General features: G+C 43.2%; 1 protein-coding gene across 3 annotated transcripts in view; it reads right to left on the bottom strand.

Moving 5' to 3' along the window:
- Positions 1 to 12,711: 12,711 nt before the first annotated feature.
- Positions 12,712 to 19,749, bottom strand: part of LOC140127124 (uncharacterized) — a 43,187-nt gene continuing 36,149 nt past the window's right edge. For 2 of the 3 annotated variants that reach the window (XM_072147440.1, XM_072147441.1), the window contains exons 5-7: positions 19,615 to 19,656; positions 14,305 to 14,386; positions 12,712 to 13,223 (exon numbers count right to left, since the gene is read on the bottom strand). In XM_072147440.1, the coding sequence (XP_072003541.1) occupies positions 13,118 to 13,223; positions 14,305 to 14,386; positions 19,615 to 19,656 (230 nt within the window). In that variant the 3' untranslated portion in view covers positions 12,712 to 13,117. The remainder of the gene's footprint in view (positions 13,224 to 14,304; positions 14,387 to 19,614; positions 19,657 to 19,749) is intronic. The other variant, XM_072147442.1, reaches the window with a different exon arrangement.

The following is a 19,749-nucleotide window of genomic DNA, read 5'->3' as shown; positions in this document are numbered from 1 at the left end:
AGACATCTGATTGACATTTGGTCTCTATTTAGCCTTATACTACCAGCCACTTTTCCAAGGTATGTTAGAGTGTAGGTATATTTGGGTGAGATGTTAAGTTCCCCAGGCATAATGCTTACATTATTACTCTGATTGATCTCCCTTCATTAAAACTCTTTTCTACTCCCATCCATTTATTTTCCGCTACTGGATTCCTTCACTCTCTCAGTGAATCCAGGGAGACAGCCCTATAATATGCTTCAATATTTGGCATTGCCATACCTCCCTTCTTGAAAGGGGTCACTTATTACATAAAAAATTATTTAGCAATATATGGATTTCCTTTATAGCATTCTTAGAGGTTCCCACATGTAAGCAGTGATATACAAATAGATATACAAAATATTTGGCAAGACTATCATCTTACAATATTGCATTCTAGCCACCCAGGACAAATGTATATTTCCTAATCTCTCGAAATTAGAATTTAGATTTATCCTTAGCTCAGTCAAATTCTTCTTGACCTAAGTATTTTATTCCTTCTGGTATCCAAATTATGCCTGGAGAGTTAGAAATCTCATGGCATACTTTGGGCGGAATATACATTGGGAGTGCTACTGTCTTCTTCATATACAATTTATAATACAAAATCTTTGAAAATTGTTAAGATTTGTAACAAATTAGACAGTGACTTTTCAGGATCATAACAAGTAATGATGACATATAAGAAAATCATACGTCCCCCCCCCCCTCACTAAAATACCTGTAATTTCAGAATTAGTCCCAATAATTTGCACCAGGGGCTCCATCATTAGAGCAAAAATTACTGGAGATAATAAACAGCCCTGGCAGGTACCAATAGAAGTATCAAGTGATGATGACAAAAAAAGCAAAGTCCAGAAGCCGGCTCACATGGCGGCTGTGACCTACTATCACAAGACTTCGGCGGTCTCCTTGCCAAAGTCCCGCAATAGCACAAGCAGCCGCCATATGAGCTAGCGATGTGCATGCTCTAATGCTCCTGAGGGCTCGGTGAAGTCATCGGCTCTCAGGAGCGAAGAAGGAAGGGTGGGGGGAGGTGGGGACACCACTCTGCATGCCTCCCTTAGTATACTAATGCCCAAGCACTGTGAATCAAACGTAGAATCAAGGGCCGAGTGGTTATTAGCAAAGTTCAGCATCTATAGTTATAATCCATCCATTTCATTATTTGATTAACCAAAATATGGGCCTGCACCAGCTCATCTCACTTTGTGTGCAGGTTAGTGTGATCATAAGACCATTTCAAAGTGGTAGGTTTCCTTTAATGAAAAGGGATTCAATATTTGCCCAAAATGAGAATTTTAACTATACTTAATTCATTTTGCGTGAATGGAGATGCTAGTTGGTTAGGTTGGCTTACCTATATACTTGGGAGTGAAACAGAGGAAAGAAACCTCTGGATTTCATCTATAGAAGGTTGTGGAGTAGCTTTATCCTCTTTCAAATTATATAATGCTGCATAATATCTCCTAAATGCCTCTGCTATTTCCCTGGGATCCCACAGGTGGGTCTTACTATTCTCTTGTGAGAGATGTATTCTCTCCTTAGCTACTTTTTTCTTAATCCTTTTTGCAAGGATCCCACTTGCTTTATCCCCCAACATATAATTTTTGACTTTATTTTCCTCAAGGATCTCTCATAATCTGATAGCATCAGCAGTCTCAGAGAGTCACTAAGTGCTAGCAGTTTATTACCATTTTTTCCAATGGTGTTTTTTAAATTTAGTTTTTCTACTAAAGTTATCTGATATAGGATTCCTTGAATCTCTTTATCTTTTGCTCTCCTCTCAATAGCTGAGATTTGTTTGAATGTTTCCTTAATATGCAATTTATATGCACCCCATAATGATTCTTTCAAAACTTCTTTAATGTCGTTAAAACAAAAAAACTTGTCTTTAGTCCTTAGTATCAACTTCTGAGTATTTTCATTTTTTAAGAGAGCATCATTTAACCTCCATGGGGTATTTGACTTTCCTTAAAGGGGTTGTGTCACCATTGCACATTGCTGTAATTGGGTCCAATGCATTGTTAAAAGTACTTTCACCATTTACACTTATTACAAAATCAGCAGGCTTACTGAGATAACTCCGTTTGTCCTGGTTGCTGGCGCCCCCTGCTGGTAGCTGTGTCCCATCCTGAGCTACAGCTGATCTGGTCGAGTGCGCACAAGGAGTCAGCAGCTGCTCTGCACTACAGATCACTCCACAGCTCATAGCTCCTCTCCACACTGAGAGGTCACCTGACACACTGCAGCCAATAGGAGGTGAGAGAGGAGGAGGGGCAGGGATTGTGCTGTGATGGCCACTGCTTACCAGCGTCACAGGAGACTACAGCAGCAGATACAAGGTAACTGCAGCCAGACATGTCTGCTCAGAGGAGTCCTCCCCTAACATGGATCATAGCAATGCAGCAGCCCTCTCCTCCCTCCACCATTAGTCAGCTCACACAGGAGGCTGCAGAGATAACACAAGTAACAGGCTGAGCTCTGACCTCTCCTGATGCATCTCCTGTACTCTCCACCATGCACTGTCCCTCCATGCTACCCTGCTGTCCTGCAAAGGGGCCCCTGTCCCTGACTAGCAGGGAAGTTGCTAAAGATCAGTAACATGTGAGAAGCTGTCACCTATTTATCTATCCAAGTCCTATTATCTATCACCTGTCAACTATCTATCCATCCATCTCATATCTATCTATCTATCTATCTATCTCCTATCTATCTCAGGGGTAAGTGTCACTTTGGAGTGACGATACACGTGGGGTTTGCCTCCCCTGCACCCACCTAGACTTCCGCTAGATTTGGCCACCTACTTTAAAGATAAAACTGAATGCATACCTCTCCTCTTTTATTTCAGTCTATTGTCCATCCTCCCACTCACGCCTGCAAGACTTCTCCCGAGCAGTACCAATTCTCGGGAATGACCTACTCAACCTCCAAAGCTTCAAACGTGCTCTTAAAATCCATTGATTTAGGCAGGCTTATCACACTTGCTAACTGCATGCAACTTTAACTCTCTTTATTAGCCAATTCTGGGTACTCCCCCATCTGTTATCCGAAAAGTGCCATTGACTTAGGACTTTGAATATAAGATGGCAGTTGATAACTGGTTTAAGCAGCAGCATTATTATTTATTAAATTATTTTTATTCCAATCCCTTATAAAAAAAAATAGCTTGACCATTATACAAGCTCTTATCCCACTTGTGTCACCCCCTTCTCGCTCATTGACTGTAAGCTCTTGCGAGCAGGGCCCTCATTCCTATTTTTCCATATTATTGTTATTACTCTGTAATGTCTTATTTTATTTGTATATGTTCCCCGGAATCTGTAACTCGCTATGGAATTTGATGGCGCTGTATAAATATGTCTTCTGTAAAAGACATGCAGATTTATATATTTTATGTTTCAATTTGTAGATTCTACAGCCAGATAAACACCTTAAGGGCTTATTCACATGGCCGCCTGCGGGGACGTACATGCGGTTGCAAATTTGCGGCCGCATGTACGTCCCCATAGACGGCAATAGCGGCGCGGCGCAGATGCGGTGCCACACATGTGTGGCACCGATCCGGGCCGCACACCGCAAAAAGATAGAGCATGCTCTATCTTTTGCCGTGTGTGCGGCCGTGCGCCGCTATTCTCTATGGAGGGAGGAGGGGCCGCCTCCTCCTCCTCTCTAGCACACGGCGGTATGCCCGCACGGCGGACATACAGGCAGAGGTTTATTTACGAAGAATTCACAAGAATTACAACTTAGGGTATATTGACATTCTGATTTTTAATTTGATACTTATGTGATAACTGTGACAGTCTCAGCATGTAAAACTCCCCAAATTGATCTCCCTATAATTTGTATAGGTGTGAGTGACTTTAATGGGACCCTGTTATCTGATTTTACCCCATTAAACTACTAACACCCCCAGATATTAGGTTATACAAATATTTGCTTTTTTTTTCTCTACCACAGTCATGTGAAAATAATCAGAGTCAGGCTGGTGAGGCATTGTCACTTAAAGGGGTTGTACGGCTGAAGACATTGCCCCCCTCTTTCTAGATAACCTATAAACACTGACTACACTAATTCAATGTTATTAAAGATTCTTGGGGGTTTTACAGATAATTAAATTGCAAGTTAGAAGGTCAGCAGTGTTTTCTACTTGCCCATCTCCAGGGATACGACAGGTACACATTCTGCAGCGCTGGCCGCGCATGCTTGGTCCACACTCAGCAATCCGCGGCCACTTACAAGCGCCAGCCTCCTGTGTGCGCGCACATGTGCCACACACAATGTAATGCTAGTAGATGGCTGCATTACATATGTGGAGCCACATTGAGCCAGGGGAACTTGCAGAGCGTGCACGGCGGTCGCGCACGCTTCACAATACTAGCGCACAGCACAAGCAGCCAATGGCTGCTGTGCTGTGCATTCTGTGCACGAGTACACTGCTCCATGGGAGCGGAGTATCATGGGACTTGAAGTCCCCATGCGGAGTGCTGCGCCCATCTTGATTCATCGATCTTGGCATTCAGGAATAAAAAGGTAAACCATTGTAAAAATTATGATTTCCACATGATTTAAGTGGAAAACATTGTATTGGTATGAGATAGGGGTGGATTTATCAAACCCAAGACTTTTTTTTTTTGGTTTGGGGACCGTATAACTTTAAGAAGCATACATCTACAGCAACAAGTAGATTAAAGATTTTTCAAACCAAGTCAGGCTTCTGAGATACTGAGAATCTCATCTTTCAAATTTTGTCAAATTTGTATGCTGTGAATTACAGAACCAAGCATAAAAGAAGTTAAAGAAAAAGGCGGGATTTGGATCTTTATCTGCAATAAAAAGTTGCCAATCTGTCTATGCCAGAATATTGGAGCAATTTGCAGCTGAAATACCATGTGCCCCATTTATTGAGGGTTTTAGAGCATTTTTACCCAAGTTTCTGACTTGTTCAAAAAAGGGGTATAACATCAGTAAAAGGGGGCATGGCCTTGCTAGAAAATAACCTTTACAACAGAAATTAAATATTGTGGTGCAGAAAACTAGACCAACTAATAGGCGGTGAAAGGCATGACCCTTTTTTAATTTTTTTTTTTTTACAAAAAAACTCAAAGAAATCTCCGAACACAGCATAAGAAGGAATGAGACACCTGCATTCTACAAACTCATAATTTACCCTTTACAGTACCCTACTATGTTATGGAATAATAGTCACTCACTTTAACTTTTTGCATAAGTGACAAGATAAGGATTCCTCCATTATTTGAGTTTGGGGCTGACTCTTTATTTGTTTAGGGATTCATTGGAGCATATTTACTTAGAAAATCGGAAACTATACTAAAAGTGCTATTTCTGTGTAGAATGCTGGGTGTGGCTATTCACTAAGATCGTGCCCCAGAAATCATTGATCTGTCACTTCCTCGCTCAGGTCCGACAGAGTTCACCATCTTTAACATACGGTGTACAACATAATTTGCAAGTTAAACAAGGCGCTCAATCCAAATCAGTCAGACTGACTGCCGGAACGCCCACTAATTTGTGTCACATGGAGGCTAGCGCAGCTGCTCCACAAAAGGGTCGCGTGCAACACAATAGCAGCGCAGACACTTCTTAAATATAGAGCAAGCCGTTTTAGCTTAGGAGAACGTGCACAGTCTGACAAAAGGGCGGGGGAAAGCCCTTTGTAAATGTGTCCCATTGTCCCAAATCTTCCAAATCTGTCAGACAAGGCTAAACAGATTTTTTTTTTTCTTGAGTCTGACTGCAAATATTTTCATTAAACTGAACATGGGGAAATACACCTGGATAAAGGAAAGAGGTCAAATGAAAGTTTCAGTTATCTAAACATCAGGGCTACCTCTAAAATTGCATTTTACCTTATGGGTATTTTTTTTTTACATAACAGGAGATCAAATTTAGAAATGACAGTTATATTAAGCTTTGAATAGTATTATAATATAACGGTAGAATAGCGTTTATCTAATAATAATAATTTCCCACAGGATTTTATACGGCTTTTCTTGAAAGAGCATGATCTGAGCAAAGCAGTAATTAGGGGCGTACCTAAGAGAGGCAGGAGCTTATAGCAGTATGAGGCCCTCTACCCCCTTAGAAACAGGGCCGGATTATAGGCGGGGCCCCCACCATTTTGCCCCCCCCCAGGGGGCCCCCAGCAGATCGCGTCCCCCGGTCCCTGACTCCTCAGCCGCCCCCTCCCTTAGTCGTCCGCCCGACCTCGGCACAGGTCACCACCTCCACGCACAGGGCCGGATTATAGGCGGGGCTCCCGGGGCTCGAGCCCCGGGGCCCCCACCATTTTGCCCCCCCCAGGGGGTCCCCACCAGATCGCGTCCCCTGGTCCCTGACTCTTCAGCCGCCCCCTCCCTTATCCTTAATCGTCCGCCCGACCTCGGCACAGGTCACCACCTCCACGCATATCCCCTTGCATGGCCTGCCCGCCCACATGTCCGCCCCCCGGCACAAGTTACGCCTCCCCGCCCTTCAGCTGCATGGCCGAGCCGTCCGCAACCTTCCCGCCCACCCCGCTGCATTGCCAGGCATCCCCGCCCGCTCGGAATCCCGCTCGCGCTCCCCCCCCTCTGGAACAAGTAGCCTTACCTTGCAACCCCACGCCGCCACCCCCCCCCTCCTGCCCGAACAGACAGCCATATTCCACTCCTCCCCGCTGAAACATTCACCCGCTCCCCGCGCCGGAACATCGAGCCGTCCTCCGCTCCACGTGCCACCCCCCTGCCGGAACATTCAGCCATCCTCCGCTCAGAACGCTCAGCCCCCCCCCCCCCGCTGGAACATTGAGACGTCCTCCGCTCCACGACCCCCCCGCAGCCGTCCTCAGAAACCCCCCCCCCCCCGCCCGAACACCCTCCTCACGGGACAGCCGAACACCCTAAAATGGTAAGTATACATTACATATTTATTTATCTGTGTGTATATATGATGTATATTGTGTGTATATATGTATATACTGTGTATATAAAGTGTATATATGCATCTACTGTCTATATATTTATATACTGTGTATATATGCATCTACTGTCTATATGTGTATATATGCATCTACTGTCTATATGTGTATATATGCATCTACTGTCTATATATTTATATACTGTGTATATATGCATCTACTGTCTATATGTTTATATACTGTGTATATATGCATCTACTGTCTATATGTTTATATACTGTGTATATATGCATCTACTGTCTATATATTTATATACTGTGTATATATGCATCTACTGTCTATATGTGTATATATGCATCTACTGTCTATATATTTATATACTGTGTATATATGATTCTACTGTGTATATATGTAAATACTGTGGCTCGAGCCCCGGGGCCACCACCAGATCGCGTCCCCCGGTCCCTGACTCCTCAGCCGCCCCCTCCCTTATCCTTAATCGTCCGCCCGACCTCGGCACAGGTCACCACATCCACGCATATCCCCTTGCATGGCCTGCCCGCCCACATGTCCGCCCCCCGGCACAAGTTACGCCTCCCCGCCCTTCAGCTGCATGGCCGAGCCGTCCGCAACCTTCCCGCCCACCCCGCTGCATTGCCAGGCATCCCCGCCCGCTCGGAATCCCGCTCGCGCTCCCCCCCCTCTGGAACAAGCAGCCTTACCTTGCATCCCCACGCCGCCACCCCCCCCTCCTGCCCGAACAGACAGCCATACTCCACTCCTCCCCGCTGAAACATTCACCCGCTCCCCGCGCCGGAACATCGAGCCGTCCTCCGCTCCACGTGCCACCCCCCTGCCGGAAAATCCAGCCATCCTCCGCTCAGAATGCTCACCCCCCCCCCCCCCCGCTGGAACATCGAGACGTCCTCCGCTCCACGACCCCCCCGCAGCCGTCCTCAGACAACCCCCCCCCCCCGCCCGAACACCCTCCTCACGGGACAGCCGAACACCCTAAAATGGTAAGTATACATTACATATTTATTTATCTGTGTGTATATATGTTGTATATTGTGTGTATATATGTATATACTGTGTATATAAAGTGTATATATGCATCTACTGTCTATATATTTATATACTGTGTATATATGCATCTACTGTCTATATGTGTATATATGCATCTACTGTCTATATATTTATATACTGTGTATATATGCATCTACTGTCTATATGTGTATATACTGTGTATATATGCATCTACTGTCTATATATTTATATACTGTGTATATATGCATCTACTGTCTATATGTGTATATATGCATCTACTGTCTATATATTTATATACTGTGTATATATGCATCTACTGTCTATATGTGTATATATGCATCTACTGTCTATATATTTATATACTGTGTATATATGATTCTACTGTCTATATATGTAAATACTGTGTACAGATGAATATACTGTATTTATACACGCATATATTTGTACAAGCATATATATGTGCACATTTAAATATATGCACATATATATATATATGTATATATGATGTATGTTTATGTTTATATGCTGTGTATATGGTATGTATGTATATGCTCTGTATACTGAATGTGTGTGTGTGTATTTCCCGTATGTGTGTGAAAATGCTGTATATACTGAATGTGTCTGTATTTGCTGTATGTGTGTATATTCTGTATGTATATGCAGCATGTGTGTATATGGTGTATTTATACTGCATGTATATGTATATATGGTCAGTGTATACTGTATGTGTGTATATATATATTGTATATAATGTGTATGCCGTATGTGTGATGTATATATACTGTATGTGTGTATATACTTTATGAGTTTGTGTATACTCTGTGTATTAGTGTATAAATGTATATGGGTACATAAATGTGTGTGTATACTTGTATATATATGGGTGCAAGCATACGAGTGTAGAACTTTATGTGTGTATATAAAGGTGTGGATATATCAGTGTATAAATGTGTGTAATTGTATAAACTGGGGGACTGGATGTCTGGTGCGGGCTGAGGTGTATGTTAAATGGGACTGCATATCTGGTAGGGGTGAAGGTAGATACAAAGATGTGTTACTGGGGGTGAGGCGGCTGTGTGTAGCTGTGTTACTGGGGATGAGGCGGCTGTATGTAGCTGTGTTACCGGGGGTGAGGCGGCTGTATGTAGCTGTGTTACCGGGGACCAGTCGGCTGTATGTAGCTGTGTTACCGGGGACCAGTCGGCTGTATGTAGCTGTGTTACCGGGGACCAGTCGGCTGTATGTAGCTGTGTTACCGGGGACCAGTCGGCTGTATGTAGCTGTGTTACTGGGGGTGAGGCGGCTGTATGTAGCTGTGTTACTGGGGGCCAGGCGGCTGTGTGTAGCTGTGTTACTGGGGGCCAGGCGGCTGTATGTAGCTGTGTTACTGGGACCAGTCGGCTGTATGTAGCTGTGTTACTGGGGGTGAGGCTGCTGTATGTAGCTGTGTTACTGGGGATGAGGGGGCTGTATGTAGCTGTGTTACTGGGGATGAGGCGGCTGTATGTAGCTGTGTTACTAGGGGTGAGGCGGCTGTATGTAGCTGTGTTACTAGGGGTGAGGCGGCTGTATGTAGCTGTGTTACAGGGGACCAGTCGGCTGTATGTAGCTGTGTTACTGGGGGTGAGGCGGCTGTATGTAGCTGTGTTATGGGGGGCCAGGCGGCTGTGTGTAGCTGTGTTACTGGGGGCTAAGCGGCTGTATGTAGCTGTGTTACTGGGTGCGAGGCGGCTGTATGTAGCTGTGTTACTGGGGACCAGTCGGCTGTATGTAGCTGTGTTACTGGGGGTGAGGCGGCTGTATGTAGCTGTGTTACAGGGGACCAGTCGGCTGTATGTAGCTGTGTTACTGGGGGCCAGGCGGCTGTGTGTAGCTGTGTTACTGGGGGCTAAGCGGCTGTATGTAGCTGTGTTACTGGGTGCGAGGCGGCTGTATGTAGCTGTGTTACTGGGGACCAGTTGGCTGTATGTAGCTGTGTTACTGGGGGTGAGGCGGCTGTATGTAGCTGTGTTACTGGGGGTGAGGCGGCTGTATGTAGCTGTGTTATGGGGGGTGAGGCGGCTGTATTTAGCTATGTTACTGGGGGCCAGGCGGCTGTGTGTAGCTGTGTTACTGGGGGCTAAGCGGCTGTATGTAGCTGTGTTACTGGGTGCGAGGCGGCTGTATGTAGCTGTGTTACTGGGGACCAGTCGGCTGTATGTAGCTGTGTTACTGGGGGCCAGTCGGCTGTGTGTAGCTGTGTTACTGGGGGCCAGGCAGCTGTATGTAGCTGTGTTACTGGGACCAGTCGGCTGTGTGTAGCTGTGTTACTGGGGGTGAGGCTGCTGTATGTAGCTGTGTTACTGTGGATGAGGCGGCTGTATGTAGCTGTGTTACTGGGGATGAGGCGGCTGTATGTAGCTGTGTTACTGGGGATGAGGCGGCTGTATGTAGCTGTGTTACAGGGGACCAGTCAGCTGTATGTAGCTGTGTTACAGGGGACCAGTCGGCTGTATGTAGCTGTGTTACTGAGGGCGAGGCAGCTGTATGTAGCTGTGTTACTGGGGGCGAGGCAGCTGTATGTAGCTGTGTTACTGAGAGCGAGACGGCTGTATGTAGCTGTGTTACTGGGGGTGAGGCTGCTGTATGTAGCTGTGTTACTGGGGGTGAGGCGGCTGTATGTAGCTGTGCTACCGGGGGAAAGGCGGCTGTATGTAGCTGTGTTACTGGGGGTGAGGCGGCTGTATGTAGCTGTGTTACTGGGGACGAGGCGGCTGTATGTAGCTGTGTTACTGGGTGCGAGGTGGCTGTATGTAGCTGTGTTACTGGGGGCGAGGCGGCTGTATGTAGCTGTGTTACTGGGTGCGAGGTGGCTGTATGTAGCTGTGTTACTGGGGGCGAGGCGGCTGTATGTAGCTGTGTTACTGGGGGCGAGGCTGCTGTATGTAGCTGTGTTACTGGGGACGAGGCGGCTGTATGTAGCTGTGTTACTGGGGACGAGGCGGCTGTATGTAGCTGTGTTACTGGGGACGAGGCGGCTGTATGTAGCTGTGTTACTGCGGGGATAGTAGATAGTGAGCAGGAGGACGTGTATGCACGCTACACTGAGTGGGGGCCTCCACCAGATTTTGCGCCCAGGGGCCCCCACCAACCTTAATCCGGCCCTGCTTAAAAATATACATATTTGTATGCTTACATGTGTATACGTCTACACTCATATACACACACGTTTATATACACACATATATACACTTTTACTTGCTTCTTTACAGAAACATGTATATATACTTCTTATATGCACCCACAGTATATACACTTCAAATACACACACATATAATATATATACACACACACATCATATTATTACACAGTATATACATATGATAAATACACACATGTATGTATTATACACACATACCATTTGAACACATACATACACATACCACACCTAGACAATTTTGCATATACACACATGTAGAGCATATACTCATCCCATATTCACATCCAATCATTTATAAATATATAAACAAATAGGTATATACTCACTCCCAGGCAGTCTTCTTATGCTAGCTGGGTTGAGGCCACATATCTGACCCAGTAGCTGCTGACCACATGGGGAGGTGGTCAGCAGGAAGTAGAGATGAGAGATTCCTAGTACTGCCATCCCCTCCCCTAACATATCTTATCATAGCAGCTGCTATGACTGCTACTACTGAATTGATGGGAGGCTACGTTTGAGTCTAGGGGGCTATTAGAAAGTGGATAGCTATATTACTGAATGTGGGGGCTATTATTGTGTGTGTGGGTTCTAAGTGGTTGTCTGGCTATTAGTGGGTGTTGAGGGCTAATAGTGAGGGGCTATTACTGAATGTGGGGGCTTTTAGTGAGCATATAAGGGCATATTATTAAGTGTGGGGGGCTATTACTAAATGTGGGAGCTTGAGTGTGGGGGATATTACTAAGTGTGTGGGGGTCTATTATAGAGCGTAGGTGGCATTGTTACATGTCAGGCCACATTTAGGGATCAGGTTAGGTTGGTGGCACAATGTGGGTGCTTAATTAAAATGTGAGGGGCACAAGGAAGGGGTGTGGTGTTAAGTTTATTGTTATAATTGTGGCTTAATTGTAAATTGCGGCTTACAGCTGTGCGGGCATACCGCCGTGTGCTGGAGAGGAGGAGGTGACCCCTCCTCCCTCCATAGAGAATAGCGGCACACGGCCGCTAACACGCCAAAAGATAGAGCATGCTGTGTGTGGGCCGGATCGGTGCCACATCTGCGCCGCGCCGCTATTGCCGTCTGTGGGGACGTACATGTGAATAGGCCCTTAGGGAACAAAGTTTTAGGGACAAAAGAAAACTGCAGATCATAAGATAAGTGTGGTAATCTCCATAGGCACAGCGCATGGTTGGAAGAAGAGAAATAGTGATAGGGGGCTTAATGGAGAACATGAAGAACAACTACTGCAGTCCCTGGATATAACAGATCAGCATATCTACTGTGTTTTCTGTAGCTGTACAGTTGTTTTTAAGTATAGTTGTTTCAGGTGTATAGGGAGTATGTGCAAAAGAGGACACAACTAAGAATTTGTGACCCTAGCAACGCCCCTGCTGGCAGTAATTAATATTCATATAACTAGAAAATTTTATTGTTATCTCCTGCTTTCCCAATAAAAAGCAAAATACAGAGAAGCACACCAAAGCATTCCTTAATAATATTTTATTGAAATTTATCATTATGTATTTTAGGTTATTAAGCAATTAGACTTAAAGGGTTTTTCCCATGAATCATAGGATAGGGCCTAACTTGCTGATCAGTGGGGGTCTCAGTGATGACCGTTCTGCTCCATACATCTCAATGGGGCTGACAGAAATTGCCGAGCAATCTCCATCGATCTCCTTCAGCTCCATGGAGATGAAAGGAGCAGAATGGTCTTAGACGGCCGTCTGCTCCATTACTCTCCCAGAGCGACGAGGGGTCCGACTGAGGTAACTGGGACCCCATCAGACCTTGTTTTCATGATTTGTGGGGGTCTCATCATCATGGAGAATACACAAACAAAATATTTTGATACAAATAGGCAATAGCTGAGGAAACCATGAGGAAATACAGTTTCTAGTTTTATCAGAAATGAAACTTCTCATCCCATCTATTGCTCATTTAGAGGAACATGAGCATCATTCACCTCCTCTTCATTATGTGCAGGTGCAGTGTTTTTCCGTAACATTTTGCATTTTCCAGTAGATTTCATCCTCCTAAAACATCAACACATAGACAACAAAATAATTATTACAGCAAGTCTACTGTAAACTTACAAAATGCTGTGAATGTGGTCACATTATCCCACCTAGGTATCCCACCATGGCTCTATTTCATACAGCATGTAGCAACAACTGAAAACAGACATTTGTTAGGGACCTTTTAGGACATAAGGGCAACATATTACAGAGATATATTTGTGCATGCAGTGTAGCATTAACAGTGATGAAAACTAAGATTAACTAAGCAGAACTGGCTTCAGGGCTTTTACAACATGACAATGAATGCGGTTAAGTGACTGCTATTTAGGAAAGGCAGACATGAAGCAAAGCTATAGTCAGGGCCAGCGTTAAGGGGCGGCAAACTGGGCATTTGCCCAGGACCTCCTGTCCTAAAGGGGCCCCCTGCATGTGGACTTTTGTGGGCAGAGGATGTATTGTTCCTTTAATACAACTTGGGTGAATGATGAATGACCCCGCGGGTGAAGATGCTTATCATTTATCTCCTGTCTATATGTATCTATCATCTATCCGTCTGGTTAAATACCTCCTATAATATGTCTATTTCCTATCTATATATCTGTCTAACTGTTTATCTATCTAGCTTTTTGTCCATCTATTTATCTATATATCTTCTATCAACCTATCTCCTATCTATTATCTATCCCTCTATCAATCGATCTTCTATCTCTCTTCTACTGGATCTCTCTCTCTCATATTTTTCTATTTATCTTCCACCATCTATCTATTTATATATAATCTACTATATTTCTGCATCTATAAATGTATCATCTATCTGTAAATCTACTACTGTTTGTAACATCAAAGTCTTAGTATTGTGCAGGACTAAAGGGAGATGTACTGTATTACTAAATGTGACTGTTCATAAAAGTTTTATTTTGGGGCCCCACTTATAGTTTTACCCAGGGCCCTTCTTTGTCTAAAACTGGCCTTGGCTATAGTTGTAAAAAAAAGCAGAGTCTGTAATTATGCATAGATGAAGTGTAACTGTTGCCATGCAGTGATTATGCAGCGTGAAACTGAGCATAGAGTGATTACCATTGGTTGTTATACTGACCATTGTACTGCTTTGTAGGTTGAAAATATCACCATGAAAACAATTATGACAGAAACACTGACACATAGGGCATATGTGTGTGCTATAAGAAACATAAAGAGATAAAAAAATCGTAAAAAGTAAAAATCGAATTTTAATTATCCTCAATTACAAACAGTATCTTATTCCTGAGTATTTCTTTTCTTATAACAAATTATTGTGCTATTGTAAAACAGTTAAAAATTAATTTATATTAAAACCTTTTATGATTTCAGTCTTCATGTTTCTTCATTGTGGAGCATTTAGCAGAACCCTTTTAACCACATTGTTCTTTTTCAGAACTTTAATTATTTGATAGTAAAATCAAAATGAGTGAGTGACAGACCTCCAGAATCACCACTGTTAACTTCATTCAAGGGCTCTTTTCTTTGTTTACCAGTCAAAGGTTTTTAGTTCAAGAATGATTATATTAGAAAATGCCATGAAGCGATGGATATACCCTAAGTGGGGTCCCAAGCAAAATTAAGTTTGGGGGGCCCCTAAAGCACAGTTAATCCTAATTGGAAAAGCATGGAGACTTGTATAAACTTGACACTTGAATGATTTCAATACTTATAATAGTCCATAACAACAGTAGTTATGGTCTGATTGTGTTCCTTTTATTCATGAATGTTTGTGTTATAGTCAGCAGAAATAAATATGCCATCGTCTTATGAAATTCATCTAGGACTGCCAAGCAGGGCCAGAATATGAGAAGGACTCCCTTTTCACACAACATGGGACTCTCCTCAAACCAACCTTTCTTTTGTAGCATATAGCCCCAAATTCCCAAAATGCCCAATCAAAATATAAAAATGATGATCCAATAGAGTGAACACCGTACCAGTAAATAAAACCTTCAAATATTCAAATTGTCAAAAGGTATATGTGTCACAACATGGGAATATGAAGAATTATTTTTTTTGCAATGTGTTTTTTAAAGGCATACCAAACTAAACTGTGATGGTACTGACCCAAAGAATAAAGGGGAAGTTAATTGGACCAAACAATAAAAGTCGCAAAAAGAAAGCCAGCAAGAAAATTGTGCAACTGTTCTTTTGCCAATTTAATTGCAACTGCTGAGCACTTTTTTCTACTCAAAATATATATACATTTTAAATTTCTGTCTCATAAAAGCAAATAGTAAATGAACAATGTTTGTTTGTAAATCCAAATATACAATCATATCCTCAAAGCTAACGAAAAAAATAAAATAAAATAACATGCCCAATATACATACAAATCTGGAGAAAAAACATAAGCTCTATTGATGGAGGTCTAGCTCAAAAGAGGGTACTTCTAACTGAAGAATTCAATGGATGCAATGATATCATAGAAGTGTTTCAGATTGTGTACCAGAGTCAAATATAGAATATGCAATATTGTAATGCATGCTATGTGCAATTCATATCATATATATGTTATGACCATATTAATCATAAAACACTATATTAGACTCTATATTCAACAAACCGGAATAAGGGCCCTAGAGTTGGCATGGCCAATATGTACACTATGAAAACATCTAATAATGTTAAAATTACATGCATAAATGCTTAAATGGTGCCACTAGGAATTACTGCAGAAAAGCCATTATACAGCTCTCTACACAGAAACAATAAAAAAATAGCTTTTCAGAGCAGTGCCTGTCTGATATATAATACTAAAATATAAGAGTCTGGCACCAGAAAACAGTAAGCATTGTCCAACTACAGGTGTACTTATGTATGTGTTGCCATCCTTTTCTTAGACTGATACATAATACTGCCTATTAATCCCAGTTTTCTTTCACGTCTACTGGTGGCTGGGCAGAAAAGGAAATCTGCTTTACCTACTGCTTCATTGATACGTTGCAGCAGATCCCAGGAATGGATTATTCATATCATTTTGGCAACTGGCATGACATTTTTCAGTAGCTCCTTCCCTCAACTTAAGGCCCCTTCCACACTTGCGTTGCAGATCACGTCAGAGTTTGATCAGGGTGCGATCAGGGTTTGGTTAGTGAAAAACGCACATTTTGCATCAGAGTGCAATCAGTTTTCAGTCAGAGTTTGTTCAGTGTCTCAGTTTTTCACGCGCGTTTTCAATGCAATTTCAATACGTTTCAATGGACTCAGGGCTGAGTTCTATCTTTTCTATGGCAATTGATGCGTGAAAAACGCATTGCACTTGCATTGCACTTGCATGTGTCTCAGAGTGCAATGCATTTTTGATGCATCTCCATAGACTTGTATGGTGCGTTTTTCACGCGCGTGACTTGCAAAAGTAGAGCATGCTGAGATTTAAACGTGCGTTAAAATGGGTCACTCTGACAATGGGTAAGAGTGCAATGCAAGTTCTGCACGTCAAAAGCATGCGCAGAAAACGTGCGTGAAAAAGGCAAGTGTGAAAGGGGCCTAAGAGTCATGTATTCTGCCTCAGTACTTGACTCATTGGAGAAGGTGTGTGGAGCAGCAGTAGTCTTGTAAACCGTGTCTTTATCCTGCTGAATTCCATCATTATGTCAATAACAGCAGCTTTCTTCCTCACTCTCTTGCTTAGGAGACAATCATAGCTAGATGCCAACTCCCTCCCCCACATTCCCCATCTGACTGCCTCTTCTGCACTGTGGACCCATGCGAGACAGCAACTGAAGTGTTTATCGCTCAGACAGACAGAGCCGACAAACAGGATGACAGGTCAGGAAGCATCATCACAAGATTGCATGATGATTTTTCCTTTTGCAAAGGAAGCTTTGGGAGGAATGTGTTGTGTATTTTAGTTATTAAGAAAGTGGTTGGGGGGCACTGCTTATTATAAAATACATTTAGGAAAACTCCACAAAGTTTGATACTCAATTTCTCTCAAGTATGAGGATCCACCATATGTGTTGGTAAACTGCTGTAGGCGCACATGGCCGGGCAGGGCTGCCATCATGGGGGCTCTAGTGAGACTATGTTCAAGAGCCCTCCAGTTTTCCAATCAAAAGGTGGGCCCGAGGAGCTCACAGTACCCACAAACCCCCCAGCACTGTCCGTTGACATCAATCTGAAAAAAGAATAAAAATCTTTACTCATCTTTCGGCTTCTTCTCCCCGGCCCCTCTGGGGGGCGTATCTATATACTGAGTGGGCACATACAGTAGAGTAGGGTCCTGTCAAAAGAGTCTAGCTTGTCGTGGCTTAAAAATGTTTTAGTCAAAAATAAATTGTGTATATAATGTTATGTATCAATATTGGAATGGACGCTGGTGGGGTGGCCCACAAAAATCTTCCAGTCAGGGGCCTTACAATTCCTAGCCGGGCATAGAACGGAAGGAGCATTTTATAGGCTATAAAATGTTTATTTTTTGTAATTTAGACATATGGAAGATTAGTTTTTGGGTAATGAGATCCACTTTATAGGTTTATAGGTGTTATTTAGGGGGATTTAATAGCTAATAATCAGAATTTATTAACTCTTTCTTAGTGGTTGGTAAGAAAACCATTAATTCTTGTTTATGGTTTAGCATTTTTGTCTGGCCACAACGTAACTCTACATCAAGGTGCGGGAACTACCCCATCCTATTACGTAGAGTGACATCAGGGTGCAGGAAGGGGTTAAAAACTCAGAACTGTTAGGAAGCCCCCTACAGCCCAGGGCTAATGGTTGTCTTAATCCATCGCTGTCTGTAGTTGATAGATTGCGATTTATTCAGTATCAGTTTGAGGACAATTCTGTTTTCTGGGATCTTTGGAGAAGCAATATTATTTCTGAGTAGCAACATTTATTTTATTGAAAGAACTGTGGGAAGGACCCCTACCAGTTTGTGCTGCCAAGTGGAAATAATTTAAAAGTGTGCGGTGCTACCAGCTGAGAAGTTTGGTGTAAACAGAGGGAGCTGCCCATAGATAAATTGGGTAAAGACTGCATAATGAAAAAAATCATATAGCTATGAGTGTACCATGTATTGATCATTGAATGAATAACATGGAATTGATACTTGATCAATTGTATTCAATCTAACATTTAAACTCCTAAATTGATCATTACACAGCATGGCCAAGATACTGAACTATGCAATTAGTATGCAGCTGAGCCATGCTATGTATTTAACACCCAGTGAATTAAGTCAATTGAACAGAGAACAGTTGTCAGGATCAGTGGTAGTGGATCCTTTGTACCACCTCGGACGATGACGTAAGCTGCCACCTGGGACCGGAGTCTAAGTGGTAGCCTGTTTTCACCAGAGCCTGCCGCAAAGCAGGTTGGACTTGTTGCGGCGTGGTACCACCAGGTCGTTCTCCAGGTGCGACTTTGTCTGCAGTGGCAACCAAAGCGAAGTACAGAATCGTAAGGCAAACTTGTGGTTGGGGACAGGCAGGAGGTCAAAACAGCACAGGATCAGAGTTGGGTACGTAGCAGAAGGTTAGGATGGGCAGCAAAGGAACGAGTTCAGGAACGGAATGGAGGTCACAACGGGAAATCAGGATAATCGCGCAGGGCATCAGACAAGCTTTCTCTAATGGCTATGAGGCACAAAGATCTGGCAAAGGACACAGGAAGGGGCTGGGAATTTATCAGGGAAGGTGGCTAGCCAGTGGCAATTATCGGTGCGCTGCCCTTTTAAATTCTACAGAGCCGGCGCGCGCCCTAGGAGGTGAGGACGTGTGCGCTGAGCTGTGGGAGACCCCGCTGGAACCCGTCGAGAAGAGTAAGGCAGCGGGCCACACGGTGTTACACGGGTGTGCCTGCGTCCCAAGCCATGGTTAACAGGTTAAAAAAATGATAGATTCCTCCAACCACGGGTGTTACACAGGGATGTCAGCTGTTTGTTGCAGCTGACATCTGGTGTTTCTGATGTCATCAAGACAGTATGTGGCATCAAGACATCATGTACAGCACCAAGGGCTCACTAACAGTGCTCGGCACCAAAATGGGAAGAGGTTGAGGAATGTGTGTTTCAGAGTTTAATGAAAATTTTAAACAATTCAGAATATAAATGAAAACAACCACTTAGGTGACCATGATTTAAAGTAAATATACTTATAACTTGGGTTTTTCTTCTTTATAATGGTACAGCCTGTGGGAAGTGCACGGGAGAGCACACGGCTAATTAGCATGTATTTAAATATTATCTTTTCTGAGATACAGGCATTAAAAAGCCTAATAATACCTGTTCTGGTATAAAGAAGAAAAGCCCAAGCCGTAAGTCAAGGCAACATTAGTGTTAGTTCTCCTTTAAGCATACTTCCTGCAAGTTATGCATGTTTCCCTACTATTCAGAAATAGTTAAACAAACTATTTTTTAGAAATCATAAATTCACTTTCATACCTGTATAATTTGTTCCTTCAGCTTCATGTGATCCGTTGCTTTCTGTGGGAAAAATACACAAATGTGCAGTTATTCATTATATTGTACAGCTACTGTGTAGATCTGGCTAGCAAGTTTTCTTTTTGTTTTATATAT

This window comes from Engystomops pustulosus, chromosome 4, assembly GCF_040894005.1.
Source record: "Engystomops pustulosus chromosome 4, aEngPut4.maternal, whole genome shotgun sequence".
Lineage (NCBI taxonomy): Eukaryota > Metazoa > Chordata > Amphibia > Anura > Leptodactylidae > Engystomops > Engystomops pustulosus.
The sequence above is the reverse complement of the archived record's forward strand: the minus strand, read 5'-3'. Positions and strand labels throughout refer to the sequence as shown.